At 35.0% G+C, this 16,117-nt stretch overlaps 1 protein-coding gene across 1 annotated transcript in view; it reads right to left on the reverse strand.

The window, feature by feature from the left end:
- Positions 1-10,574, reverse strand: part of LOC106716999 (nucleolysin TIA-1) — a 37,212-nt gene extending 26,638 nt beyond the window's left edge. Inside the window, exon 1 of the mRNA XM_045685372.1 lies at positions 10,291-10,574. Within this exon, the coding sequence (XP_045541328.1) occupies positions 10,291-10,510 (220 nt within the window). The 5' untranslated portion in view covers positions 10,511-10,574. The remainder of the gene's footprint in view (positions 1-10,290) is intronic.
- Positions 10,575-16,117: the final 5,543 nt, after the last annotated feature.

Below are 16,117 nucleotides of genomic sequence, written 5' to 3' on the forward strand. Positions count from 1 at the left end.
TGAACTTATTCAATTGATATTAAGATTTATAGATTGGTTAAACATACACACAAAAAGCAAAATAATAAAGAATAGCTTAATTAAGCAAAAGTCAAAATCGTTTATTGATTTCGTATAAAAAAACAATACTCGTACTGTAATAAAATTTAGTGGAAATGTATCTTAAAGTTTAATATTTCTATTTATTAATTAATTAATAGCATGCCATCGCATAATTAGTATTACAAAGCCTTCAGTATAATGATATAAGTAATTAGTCTAGATAGCCTAAGTTACTTAGCTTATAGGAAATTATAGGCGAGGTCAGCATTTCCCATAGTGTGCAACAGAAGCAAAGAGAGTAGAGCTCTGAGGCACCAGTAAAATACAACGACCACACAGAAGACAGGCGTGAAGTGGAAGCAATTCCGTGTTTCATCTGATGAGTGTGGTGCCTGCTTAATTTTAATTCTAGATTTGGAAGAAAAGGGGACGCATAGGAAGGGGAAATATCCTTTTTCTGTGCGTCTCCATCTCCGTTGTGTAAAGTTAGGTAACCCATCTGCATTTGCGGATATCTATGGGCAACGGTCGTCTCGCTATTTTAGCGAATTCAGGTGGTCGTTTTTTGCTCGTTTGCCACCTTTTGATATAAAAAAAAATTGCCTTTCAAAGATAGATCGATCTGGAGAACCAAATTATAGTGCGTCTATCTACGATTGTGTGAGTGAGTGGGATAAAGAAACGGAAGTGATGATGATTACCTTATTTAGGTTGTGCTTTGATTATGTTAAATATATAACAACAATAACATTGACATTACGACATAAATCTTATTAATAAATAATCAAAGCATTTGCCGAAATTACGTAATTATTTATTAACAATGATACATAATTCAGTTTAATTATCTTGAACTATTAATACAATGGAAACAGATTTTACATTAAACATTTATAAAATGTATGCCTAGCACGAATATTTAGGACAAGCACCTTCGTATCGTCGTCATCAAGTAATTCAAAATTAGTCTAAGATTTTTGATGTACTTCACGTGCGATTGTGGCATTGCACAAATTTTAGTAAACATTTTGTTGACTACGATACGATGAGGTTTGTCACATGTATTCGTGCTAGGACCAATGTGTGTTTTGTGTATTGTGCAATATCAAGTATTCAAAGTCTTTAGACTTACAAATATATTGCTACACCTTTTACGTAATGTTTTTGGAACGAAGTTCCTTATCGCGCGTTGTGAAAGGGGGCTAGACGGAAAAAATTCTTACGAAAAGTTGTCACGACACTTTTTGCTATAGTAAGTATGTTAACGACGAATGAGCGCTACTTCACCATGGCAACGACGTGACAATATATAACGAAAATTCATAGAAATAAAATGTACTTCTTGTGAAGACTTAAATTTTTTATTCATAGAATAAACATTGGTTCCTTCACTAATTAATAGAAAGGAACTTCGTTCCATCCAAGTGTCCCAACACACTTCTCAAGTTTTTTTTTTAATAAAGTCGAAACTGGACAATTGAGAGATCAAGGGACCGCGAATTCTCTTTTATAGAGGTTTCTCGCATATCCAGGTTCGACTGTTTTCTTGAATTTAAAGTTATTATGTCCATTTGAAATTCAAATGAATTTCTGAATATTATAAAATCTCAAAATTCCATTGTACTCAATATTTTTTAAAACATCGTAGTTATAATTATACTTGTTGTTGCCCGCGTCTCCGGCCGTGCGGAATTAGAAAACTTTTCTAGCCTATGTGTTCTTCCAGATTATGTTCTACATATGTTCCAAATTTCATCAAGATCTGTTAAGCTGTTCCGGAGATAACTTTAAACAAACATACAACCATCCATCTAAACATTCGCATTTATTAAGTAACTAGCTTTTACCCGCGACTCCGTACGCGCGGAATAAAAAATATCCTATGTCCGTTTCCTGGTTCTAAGCTACCTGCCCACCAATTTTCAGTTAAATCGATTCAGCCGTTCTTGAGTTATAAATGGTGTAACTAACACGACTTTCTTTTATATATATAGATAGAGATAGATAGATGATATTGGTCATATTTATTAAGCAGGAATCGTGTCATGGCTTGATTTCGTTACATAAGTGGGACAGAAGATAAAACATAGAAGACAGAGTAAGACAGCTACCTTGCACGCCATAGTTTTAGTACGTTCTTCTCTATTATGTGTGTGATATGTACAGATGTTGTATACAAAGTATTTTAGATAACAATATATACGAACATAAGCGGTTTTTCTTCCCCTAGTATCCATTTCTTTGAGTTGATCGTTTCAACTGACGCATTTATCCCATGTATCACATTTTGTTCCTCAATACACTTAAAACTGTAATACGGAAACACGCAAAAAACAATTGATTCTCTACCCTATCACAATAGAATAGAGATTAAATTCCAACATCAAGAAAAGAGCTTTGGAATTCAAACTGCTAAAGTTGAAAATTGTTGTGTCAGCAAATCGTTTAGTTCAAAGGAATTTGTACTCTATAGCTTACACGATAAAGTTTAATGTAATATAAGTTTAGGTTACTACGCAATTCGGATAAACGCACATACAGGGTGTGAATTTTTCATTTTATTGCTACGATCGTTTTTTTGTATCTATCGAAAGATGTTTCGTTTTTGTAAAAATAGTCAATGCGTTTTAGTAGAGTTTTCGAAGTTTTGTTACTACTAAACATTGTTTATTTCATTAACTTAGATGAAATATATTTCTGGTAGATGGAATTTCCGATATAAGTGTAGTAGCTTACTGGTTATTCAGTACCTTATTTTAGTACTAAATCTATAGAACTTCCATACATCTGGCTCATATTGAAACGATTGGAATCGTATCATTGTGCGTATAGCAAAAGATTGGAACAAGTTGTCGGTGACAGTGTTTAAGACATCGATGAAGGGGTCTTCAAGAGTCGAGTGCATGTTTATTAATTATTAAGTTTTGCCGACTCCGCCCGCGCAGAATTAAAAAAAAAAACATAATGAATAGCCTATGTGTTCTTCCAGACTATATTCTACATCTGTGCCAAATTTTATCAAGATTCTTTGAGCCGTTCCGGAGATACCTTCTAACAAATATCGATCCATCTAAACATTAGCATTTATAATATCACTATCACTGTGATCACTCGTGACTTCGTCAGCGTGGAATTAAAAAAAATGCCTACGTGCCTTCCACATGCATCAGCTATCTTCCAGTAAAAGTCGCGTTAAAATGAGTCAAGCCGTTTCGGAGATTACTTGGAACAATGACGGGTTTGTGGACAGACTAGACAAACATTTTTAAAATCAGAATTTTATTACATGCTATGAAATTACATACATATTGTTTGCGTATGATTTTTATAATTTAACACACAGACCTTCCAATTTTATTAATAGATAAAAAAAATCGAATCCGTTTCGCTTTCGCGTATTGGTCGGTGTGTTGATGACCAATTAACGATTCTGAGTACGGCAGTAAATGATTTAACATTTCATATACAGAATGTTATAAAATTAATATAAATTAAAATCTCAAAGTATAATTTTTAAACCAGCCGACAATTAAATGTTGGCAATTTAAAATTTAAAACTGTATTAATATTGCAACAGCCTGTATAATAATTTATATATAGGCTCCCCTCTCGCGGTTCGTTAGCCGATCCTTTGCGACACCACCGGGCTGTGGTACAAGTTACAAACGGATAGATAAAACTAATTTTAAAATTATTAATTCTAGATTCATTATCTTTTGAGATTAAAAATTAATAATATTACAGTGCGTTAAAGTTATCTGGACCGGTAATCGTAGGTTTTTGAGACCCAAATTCCTTTATAAAACATATTGTTATCACTGTTTTGTTAAAGACAGTCAGGGATGACGATATGTTTCATACAGGTATTTTGGTCACAGATACCAACGATAAGAAAAAAAAAACTTGAGAGGTGTCAAGGGACACCCGGATGGAACGAAGTTCCTTTAGATTAATTAGTGAAGGAACCAATGTTTATTCTATGAATAAAAAAACTTAAGTCTTCACAAGAAGTACATTTTATTTCTATGAATTTTCACGTTTAATCACGTCGTTGCCATGGTTACTATAGCAAAAAGTGTCGTGCCTATTTTTCGTAAGAATTTTTTCCGTCTAGCCCCCTTTCACAACGCGCGATAAGGAACTTCGTTCCAAAATCTACTAATGCGGTTAGTTCTGTCAGAAAATATAGACATAGTAAATTACATAAAAGAAAAAAATTGCAGATAGAAACGGATTTTGTGACATTATTTTGACATTGACAGGAGACGCTGGAGGTCATAAGTTTGACTTATGCTCACCGGGTCAGATAATTTTGTCGGTCTCTACCAATACGAAATGAAGTAATCTAGGCTAAGTTTCAATAATAATTCAAATGTCACGTAATGTCGCGGTAACAAGTTATATCAGGTTATAGGTCGTTGTCACGCTAAACCACACCCTACCTTTTTTAATTTTAACCTTTTTACTGCAAGTGTTATTCTGCAATGTAAATTTGTTTTAATATTTTAAAATCCTTTTCGTAGATACAGTTAATTCTGCAATTTTAGCTTAAGTTACTAAAAGAAAAGAAGAAAAATTAATATTAATGTTTCAAAGTAATATTTATTAAAAGACTATCATTTTACGACTATATCAAATATTATTTTATTTTACATTTTTTCCCAGTCCTATAACGGATCTATGTTCCAAGATTTATGTTGTCTATTGTTTTACAAATAATATTTTTAATTTTATGTAATACTAGCTGTCGCCCGCGACTTCGTCCGCACGGAATAAAAAAAAATAAGACCCTATGTGTTCGTCCAGACTATTTTCTACATCTGTGCCAGATTTCATCAAGGTCCGTTGAGTCGTTCCGGAGATACCTTGTAACAAACATACATACATACATCTATACATTCGCATTTATAATATTAGTAAGATAGTAAAATAAGGAATCTGTTAAATTGTTTATAGTATGTGTGTATGTGTGTAATATTGTAATTATGTTAAAAAAAACTAATGTATCCTTATATTACATGAAATAAATCTTACTAATGTTAAAAATGCGAATGTTTGGATGGATGGATGGATGTTTGTTTGAAGGTATCTCTAGAACGGCTCAACGTGGATCTTGATGAAATTTGGCATAGATGTAGAACATAGTCTGGAAGAACACATAGGATACTTATTATGTTTTTTGATTGCACGCGGACGGAGTCGCGGGCGACAAATAGTAAATAGACAAATAGTAAAATATTTTCGTTACACAAATGTATGTATATTGTAAGTTACTATCATAATTTCAACCGCGCATTTATTTGGATTACGCAACTGTATTTTCTAATATCCGAAGCTGTTGATAAGGAATCTAAGTTTGTGTTATTTAATTTCATCCCTCAGGGTGGAAATGAGTTTCTTAATTGTGTTAGGGGGTAGATACGCCAAAGGGTTTCATGTTATAGCACTAAAAACCAATTGGGAAAGTAAAGATTACGGAAGGGAGGCTGTAAACACGAATGGTCAAATAACTTGTATAAATGTTAAGTTATAAGTTAATTTACTTAAGCTTAGATGCATTACTTTGTGTTTGGGTTAAGTTAATTTTGTTTTAGTTGCTTAAAAGCTGGAAAACTTTGAAAAGTGATTGTACGATTTTAGCTTAAATAAAAAAAAACTTGAGAGGTGTGTTGGGACACCCGGATGGAACGAAGTTCCTTTCGATTAATTAGTGAAGGAACCAATGTTTATTCTATGAATAAAAAACTTGAGTCTTCACAAGAAGTACATTTTATTTCTATGAATTTTCGTTATATATTGTCACGTCGTTGCCATGGTGAAGTAGCGCTCATTCGTCGTTAACATACTTACTATAGCAAAAAGTGTCGTGACAACTTTTCGTAAGAATTTTTTCCGTCTAGCCCCCTTTCACAACGCGCGATAAGGAACTTCGTTCCAAAAAAAGACAATCATGACTTTGGCATGGACCATGTGTCATTTTTTCGTCGGTTATATATAAGTATTTTTAATAATAAAATTTTTCCTACATTTTCATGAGCATCGGTAGCGTATTTGTTAAGCACTTGATCGCACCGTAATATACTCGTCCAGGTCTGATACATATTTTTCAATTGTCATATGTCATACATATTTATACGAATTTCTTACGGTTAAGGAAACATTATGATGCGTGCACATATCTGAGAAGAAATCCAAATATATGTGTGAAGTCAACTCGCATTGGACTAGCGTGGTGACTATGGTCTAGTCACCCATTACTTGGGTAGGCTCCGAGTTCTTCGGTGGGGAAATACTTTTTTTTATATCATAAGGTGGCAAACGTGCAAACGGCCACCTGGATTCGCCGCAATAGCGAGGCGACCGTTGCCCATAGACATCCGCAAATGCAGATGCGTTGCCAACCTTTAATCAACGGAGAAGGGGACCCACAGAAAGGGGATATTTCTCTTTCCTATGCGTCCCCTCTTCCGCCAAATCCAATTTCCCTTCCCATCCTTTTCTAATAAGAAAGAGGACTAAAATTAGGCCTCCGTTACCACACTCATCAGACGAAAGGCGGAATTGCTTCCACTTCACGCCTGTCTTCTGTGTGGTTTTGGTATTGCACTGGTCGACCCTGCCAATTCCTGCACCCAACAAATATTGTTGTTGCGGGATCTACCACTGTCACTTACGATGAATATTTTCTTTTCAACAAGCATTTCTTATTAAAAACAAAAAAAAACTTGACTGACTGTATTCCCATAACACTCAGAAAGAATACAAATCGTATGACATCCCACTCGTCTAAATCGGTTCAGTTGTTTAAGCTAGAAAAGCCCCAAAAATGTTACTTCATTCTTTCCACGTTAAAGCAAATTAAATCTTACTTATATTTAATAAAATTATTTATTATGAGTGCAGAATAGTCCATGTTTAACTTGCTACGTGTCCGGGAATATAGGTCATAGCGAGTGAGTTATAATTAGTGAAATTTATGATCCGGGCCATCCCAGGGGAGAGGAGGGTAAGGGGGAACACCGAAGAGGGGAGGGCACATTGGGGAGGGTTTATACCGGGATAAAGGGGGCAAGTTCGACACGCATAGTGAAATTTTTTATCGAATTGTAACAACATTTTATTTTTTATCTTTAGCGCTTTCGTAATATGTTTAAGTTTGCCCGTTTTTGAAAGTTGGTTATTGTTTTTTTTTCTTTGTCTGATTACTTTTTTTTACCAAAAAATTTTAAATAACGTCGTTGCCATCACATCACATGGCATACTGTATATTTATCGATTCTGATTTTTTTGTATGAATAACTTAAATTTATTTAATACTCATACATATTATTTCTTATAAATCTTACTACTCGTAATATTATAAAAGCGAAAGTTTTATAGAAGTTAAATTTAGTATGGATGGATGTTTGTTTGAAGATATCTCCTGAACGACTCAACGGATCTTGATAAAATTTGGCACAGACATAGAACATAGTCTGGAAGAACACATAGGCTATTTATTACGTTTTTCTTTAACTCGTTTTTCTTTAATTCCGCGCGGACGGAGTCGCGAGCGACAACTAGCCTTCCCAACAGTGAAAGAATTTTTCAAATCAGTTCAGTACTTTCGGAGTCTATTCAACACAAACAAACTATCAGATCTTTTCTCTATTTATATTACTAATTATTTTAGGTTGTAAACAAGTTGCAAGCGATTTTGGCGATGAACAGATAGAAATGTGACGCGCGCTGATTAGGAACCTCTAAAATATTGTATTGCGTAACTCGTTTCGCGTAAATCGCTAGGTTTCGAAGATTAACATTTCATTGTGTACGAAGTGAACTGTCATCGGCGACACTATAGCTGCCTATACAGTGGACGGTCCGAAACCAACATGTGGACGCTTAGCTTTATTCCAAAAACCAAGTGATATAAATAAACTATCGTAGAAATGTTTAACCTATACGATAACGTGATATAAAAGTGACTCACTACACAGTAGCACTGTGTTAAGTCAAATTCGACTCTTACCCATTTAAAGTGGAATTTAAAATGTGGCTTCACTTCTCCCCTACCTCCCTTATACCTCCTTCAGGTAGCATGTTTCAGTTGTGACCCGTTTGCATAATTCTCTTTGTGGCCGTAGTTTAATGCATCAGTTAGTTTACTTCAGCTAACGATTGTCCATGTTGAGGGACTGACGACTTTAAAATAAATGTAGAAAAAGGTGTAAAAATGTGACCAGTTTAAACACTAGTGGTGAAACGAATTAATTTTTCTTTTCGTTGTCGTGTTTTTCTGATCAAAAATTATTGCAAAAAGATATCTTTTGTCTTTGTAAATTAAATGTTAGTAAGTAAGCTTAAGCGATGTATAGTTATTAACAATCGATTAAATTTTTGTAAAAGAAAACGTACTTACCTTTCCTAAGATCAAGATTAATTTAGTGAGGTTTAATTTTTTATATTATAAGGTTGTAAACGAGAAAGCAATCATCTGAATTTTCTTGAAATGGCGAAGCTACCGCTGCCTATTGATAACCGCAGTTGAAATAGCGTGTCCTACTTTTCAACATCATCATTTCACCACCATACAACCCCCACCGAGGGGCTCGGAGCCTACTCTAAGTTAGGCCATAGTCAGCCGGCGCAGCGTGGCTAGTGCGGGTTGACAGATTGTATCACGATGTTTTCCTTCACCGTAAGAACGTCGGATAAATGTACATATGTAAATCGAAAATCGAAAAACACATTGGTACATGGCGGGATTCGAACCCAGGACCTGCAGATTGCAAGTCAAGTGCTTAACCCCTGAGCCTGAACCTTTAATGTAAGAGAACATTGCCCTTTTTATGCGTCCCCTATTCATGAAGAATGAGATTGACCCCTATTCCAGACGGTGTTACGAAGAATGAGATTGACTTCATCATGTCGACAAAGAAGCAAATATTCAATGATGTCTCAGTGATCAACGCGGTTAAACCTGGGAGCGATCACCGAATAGTCCGAGGCACATTGAATATCGATGTCAAGCTCGAACGAAGTCGACTGATGGGGTCTACGCTCCGACCAGCGCCCGTCCATATTCACAATGCCGAAAACTTTCAGCTCGAAGAAAAGGATAGGAAAATAGAATTTAAATGAGAGTCTTAAACATACTCATCAGACGAAACGTGGAATAACTTCGCACTTGAGGCGTTTCTTCTGTGTGGTCGTGGTATACCGGACCAAGCCCTTTCGTGCGACAGATGTTATTGTTGGTAGCGTCTACCACTGTCTTCACGTTCATGAATTCAAACATCTACTAAAATCTAATTGCTAACTAATATTATAAAGTTTAGAGATGTGAAAGTTTTTCATAGCACATAAATTAAAAAATTACTAAACCTACGTTTAGAAACTCATCAATATTCACTTTAAAAAGGTTCTCTTAACAAAAAAATCTAGACTCTACCTTATCGTAAATATTATCTTTCAAGTTTTAAGTACCTTTTATATACTTTATCCCTAAACCATTATCCAAAGATAATAAACTCGTCTACTGATAAAACGGTGACAGTTTTGTGTACCTTTTTAAAATTGGGGCCATTAAATCAACGAGAGACATTAAAGGGCGTATAGGTCGTAACATTTTATGGCTCAACGTTATAAGACAGGTGAATATACTGTTATAACTTCATAGCAGTTATAACGTAGCTGTTTTTATTCGACCGTCATTTATGATGACATCTATGGTTTTGACATTAATACCACGAATTGTATGGTCGTGGATTAGATTTTCATTAAGGAACAGCTGTCGCCAGAGACAACTCTGTGTGAAATTAAAAAAAAAACTAAGTACATAGACTATGTTATATTGCAGACTGTTATATTGGTTCCAAATTTGATCGTGATCCGAACAGCTGTTTTGTAGTAACTTGTTAACATCTAAACATCCAAACATTCAAACTTTAGTATTTATAATATTAGTAAGATTTATCTACGTAACTACTAATTTACTAAATAATTGTTAGGAGTCGCGGGCAACAGCTAGTTTTATTATAAGTAATACATATAGATGAAAGTAGACAACAATTTGGTAGATTACATATTATAAATAACAAGTGAGAATACATAATTCCAAAGTATTCTTACGTAGGGTTGGTGAAAGGCAGGCGGCCGGCAATAAATAATTAATTAAGCCAAAACTTTAAGGTTTATAAAACCTTGTGCGCCGACCCCTGAGTCGGATAAGATGATGATGAAGTAAGTTAAATATGTAAGACTTACCAAGTTTGTTGTTGCTATGTGGATGCTGATGGTGGTGCTGTTGTTGAGGTATTTGCTGCATCAGCGCAGGATGAGGCAACTGCAGTAGTTTCGGCTCCAGTTTGGTAGCAGCAGCTACCGGGATAGGTCCTGCGTTCGTCATCGTAGTCATGGTTGCTGCTGGCATCATTAATGTTGACATTGTGAGCATTTTGTGCAGCGCCTCACGTTTCTCGACCATTTAAAATCGATTTAAATAGACGCCATCTCGCGTCTTATAGTAGCACTAAGTTTGAATTTTATTTATTTTATTTTTATTGATTAATTTATGTCACTTAAACCACTGTTTATTTTATTTATTTAAATTTGTTTTATATTTCAAAATAGTTTTTTTTGTATTAATTTAAAACTACTCTACGGCGTCTGTGAAGAAGTTAGATTTGTTGTATTTTTATAAATTCGGATTTGAATTTTTTTGGCCTTTTAAATTTAGAGAGACTACAAATTGTAGATTTTAGAATTATTTTATTGTGCCAGTTAAATTAGAAACCTGTTTCAAAATTTAAAAAAAAATGTAGCAAATAAATAACAAAATCTTATTTCATATATTGAAAAAAAAAAAAATAGTGTTCCTTTAGAAATTGTTAAAAAATTTAAATAATATTCGAAGTTAATATCAGACTAAAGATTCCCAGTTCTAGAATACTTGATAGTGGTTTTTGAACTTTAGTGAGTGAAAACTAACGCACTAACTTTCAGTAAAGTCGCTCTACGAGGTTTAATCTTTCTATTTTCCGACATAACTATCACCGATCAAACGGTGAACTATGTTGAAATTTGCGCATACTTTGGTAACTTCGAAAAGCCCTTTTACTATGAAATATTAAACTATTGTTCAACTCAACCCTTTGAAGATACGTTGGACCTCTGTAGTTGATAAGAAGTTGGGTATGAATTAAAAAGCATCTTTTCGTAGGACTTCTACGTTGTAAAATTCATTGTAGCTTTTGCTACGCTGTAGAAATTAAATTTCGCTACGACGTAAAATTTTTTACTGTTTGTATTGCAACACAGTAGCAATCTTCAACTAAATAATATGTTTTGCTATTCCGTAGAATTCCACAACTGTTCCTTTTGCTACGCTATAGCATTAGCTAAATCGTAGCACTTGGTCACGAGTTGTGTTGCTGGGACGTAGCAATCGCTACATCGTAGCAAATGACAGCCGAATCTTTTGCTATTTTAATTGAAAAGCGTGGAGTGGAATTGCTCCCACTTCACGCCTGTCTTCTGTGTGGTCGTGGTATTTCACCAAGCGAGGTCAATTTGTGCAACAGATGGTGCTGCTGGTATCTACCATTGTTATGTATTAAATAGTGAAAGTATTGCTTTATGTAAGAAACTAAACATATTTCGAATATAGCGCAATTATAAAATTTGAAAAGCGAGCTGGTTTAACGTTGAAAGGCAAGGGAGATGCTAAAGTTTGCAAAAAAAAGAAAAAACCTCAGCGGAGTGAAGTTAGTACAGGTGCAGGGAGAAAGTATTAAAAAAGTTGGAACAACTTCACTTTAATGAGAACAGCTTAGCAGCTCGACCTTAAATTTATCTACAAAAATACATGAAAAGAAGATTTTTAATTACAGATTCTATGAAAGTGGTAATTCCCTTTTTACGTTTATTATTATTTATTTAATACTAACTATCGCACGCGAGACCGTCCGTGCGAAATAAAAAAATATATAAGTAGCATTTGTGTTCTTCCAGACTATGTTCTACATCTGTGCCAAATTTCATCAAGATCCGTTCAGCCGTTCTGGAGATACTTTCAAACAAACATCCATCATTTATCATATCAGTAAGATGATTTTAATGATTTCATTTTGCTGTCATAGTATTTTTAATTTTTTTACTCGACTAAATGGAGGGTTTATAAAACCTTTTGCGCCCACCCTACATGAGTGAGGTGGTGACAAGATGATGTTTCGAATCGTTAATTTTAATCATTTCATTTAGGAATTTAACATTCTATTCAATGCGAATGTAAATTGCACATTCATAGTTTGGAATGTCTATATGTTATCTCAAAAAAAAACTTTGTCAATCTTCAAGGAATTTCATTTAACCCTTCACCGTTAAAGTTAGTTATTGCGGAAGTGGAAAACCACAGAAGCACACTTGTTGCAAAGTTATGTCACCCTTTCCCAAGGGTTTACATACATTCTTCACAAATTGAATTTCTTGCTTTTAGCCATTGTAGCAACTTATTCGTAGTTATAGTGATGTGCTTCATGTCGTTTTAATTATTTATCGATATAAATAAACGTTAAATTGTTTAAACTTTCGTGAGACATCATAATTAATTAATTAAGAAACGGCTTAACTCACGTTTTGATCGTCCGGTGGCGGCACCGACTAGTTTCGGACCCATCGGGGGTCCATCTTCAGGGCGAGTGTTCAATTCGAGGACTTCGCGGTCGCGTCGCGTCTCGCACTGCGGGCCATAGCGCGTAGCGCGCGGCTCGAGGGGGCGGCGGGCGCGGGGGGCGCGGTGGCCGTTGCGTGCGTCGGCGACGGCGATGTCGACGAGTTCAAAATTGACGAGTCACTGTTGTTGTTAACATTAAACGGGGCGCAAAACGTACTGACGATGTCCGACACGTATTCAACACCATCTTCGTTGTTCTTCTGCTTCGGTCTCAGCAACACGGGTTCCCACGCCGGAGACAGAGACCAACCCTTATCTCTATTAAAATTAGGTCGACGTCGGATTTCAATGGCTTCGAGTAACTTACGTGACACGAAGTTTTTGTCACGAGCCAAGACTTTCACTCGGTCAAACCTAATGTAATGAGAGTTGGAGGTAAGGGCGTGTTCCGCAACCGCTGACGTGTTGCTGTCCAGTTTGCGCATGCAACGAATGTGCTCTGTGAGCCTGGTATTAATGTTGCGCCCCGTTTCCCCAATGTAACTTTTGCCGCAAGCCCGTGTTGCTGAGACCGAAGCAGAAGAACAACGAAGATGGTGTTGAATACGTGTCGGACATCGTCAGTACGTTTTGCGCCCCGTTTAATGTTAACAACAACAGTGACTCGTCAATTTTGAACTCGTCGACATCGCCGTCGCCGACGCACGCAACGGCCACCGCGCCCCCCGCGCCCGCCGCCCCCTCGAGCCGCGCGCTACGCGCTATGGCCCGCAGTGCGAGACGCGACGCGACCGCGAAGTCCTCGAATTGAACACTCGCCCTGAAGATGGACCCCCGATGGGTCCGAAACTAGTCGGTGCCGCCACCGGACGATCAAAACGTGAGTTAAGCCGTTTCTTAATTAATTAATAAATAAACGTATTCATTTATCATACTGAAACGATATAAAAACTTTAGGAGTTTTGCAAATTTCTTCGAACTTAGTAATTTTGCTACGAATTATTCGTAGAGCATAGTAATTTTGCTACGAAATTTTCGTATATCGTAGTAATAGTGCTACGAATTTCTTAAAATAGTTTAATTGTAACAACAACAAGTAATTTAAATTCTTTGAGACTATTTTTATTCAGCATATATTGTGTTAATACTTTATTTTCTTATATGGTATCAATCATTTGTATTAGGAATGTACGTCCTTGTACAATTAAAAGCGCTACGCTAGCTCTACGGGAGGTACTCTGCCTGCTGCGAGGAATGGAAAGCTTTCTATGTCAAATACCCTGCAGTGATTCACTTCCTAGTGTTATTTAGTTGTTACATTTCTTATAATTAAATAGAAAATAACTGTACTATATTTGTTATTTAAAGAATTCTGATCACGAGAATTTTATAAGGGATCTTTTAATATTTTAACCATGACTCCTATGTAAATAATTTTATCTCATAATTATGAATGTTTCTTAAAGTGATAATTGCTATTATCTTTTTGATTTGCAAAATAATTAAAAGTTTTAAATTTCTTTATGCTGAATTGTGATATATGTGATGTGATATATATGATAGTTTCAATAATGTTATATGTACACATTTTTTGAATTATACTATACGTATATTTTCATTTGTGGCTGTCCTCTTTTTTCGACAATATGTTTGAATTTAGCTTCCCACATTCACAAAGGGTCACATATACTGAAAGTTACTTTGCCGTCCTCAACAAATACCTCATTCTCATATAAAACAAAATTCAGCAAATAAGCCTAAATGAGATGGAATTTCAACCCTTTTTATGTGACACGACACAACGCTCTCGCACAGAGATTGTAGCGTTTACAAAAAAAATAAGAGAAAAAGTAAATTTTAACTTCTCGAAATTTATTTTAATATTTTGCTTCTCAAGAAATGTAAAGGTTTATGAATATGAATTCTGACATGTAGGAAATATAAATCAATTGTGAATTTTCATTGTCTGCAAAAAAACAGATACCAATTTGTCTGTGTACGTGTTTTGTAACAATTTAAATCCAAAGATAAATTAGATATGAAAGTTAAATTATTCATTTGATATGAAAAAATATATAAATATCGTTATTACTAATAATACTTTACATATATTTAGTATTATGAATACTAAACTAAATTTATTTTTTTCACAAGATAAAATCTACAATAAATCTATTATTAATTAAAAATGTAAATTAAAAACACAACTTTTTCTGTCAACCGTACACACCATATAAACAGAGCGCGTGCTTCAACGAACATTAAAAGTAAAATGTGTCCGTTAACGACGGTTCAAGTTAAATTACTTGAATGTTTTGTGTCACAAATAGTTGACACTAATAACTATGTGTGGGTGACGCTTGTAATACACTAGCGGTCGCCCAAGACTTCTTGTCAGGCAGGCAAAAAATAGCCAATAACATTCCTGCATACATCAACTACTTTCCAGTCAAAGTCTCGTCAAAATCGGCCCAGCCGTTCCGGAGTTTACCCGGAACAAAAGTTTATTTGCGAACATACGAGACTAAAATTTTAAAATTGGTTTTTCGTTATAAGTACCACTAATACATTATGTTTGCGAAATACGATTTTTTGAAGTGAAATTTCTTTATAGTTTTGATATCTCTAATAAAAATGAATTGAGAAGGCTACATGGGGTAAATTTAGATATGACCCATAAAGACGTATGGAAAAATAGTACATATTGTGCCTACACTTCGTAGAGACAAAGGCCGGTTGATGATTGCATACAGACTCTACAATTTTACTAATCGTATAGTTATATAGATAGCTTGTTGTCTTCGTTTTAGTTAAAGATAATGAAGAGGATGATAATATGGATGTAATATTTAAAAGTAGCAGTGTGCTTCGTAGCACCTGAATCATTATATTGGCATACCATACAATATATTTAAAAAAACTTGAGAGGTGTGTTGGGACACCCGGATGGAACGAAGTTCCTTCCAATTAATTAGTGAACCAATGTTTATTCTATGAATAAAAAACTTAAGTCTTCACAAGAAGTACATTTTATTTCTATGAATTTTCGTTATATATTGTCACGTCGTTGCCATGGTGAAGTAGCGCTCATTCGTCGTTAACATACTTACTATAGCAAAAAGTGTCGTGACAACTTTTCGTAAGAATTTTTTCCGTCTAGCCCCCTTTCACAACGCGCGATAAGGAACTTCGTTACAAAAGATAATATACATCTGTGCCGGTTGTAATTACAAAATGTAAATTTAAATAGGGGATTGTTTACCTAAACTAGTGGTTGCTTATTGAAGTAAGGTTGACCATAGTTAAGAATTAACAATTTCTTTTTTTAGATAGGTTTATGAACCTCTTCTCTAGTTAATGAACGTTAGTTACGTCAACACGGTTCGCGCATTTTCCGTAAAATGAGGCTACAAAGTTTTC

Source organism: Papilio machaon, chromosome 29 (genome assembly GCF_912999745.1).
Source record: "Papilio machaon chromosome 29, ilPapMach1.1, whole genome shotgun sequence".
NCBI lineage: Eukaryota > Metazoa > Arthropoda > Insecta > Lepidoptera > Papilionidae > Papilio > Papilio machaon.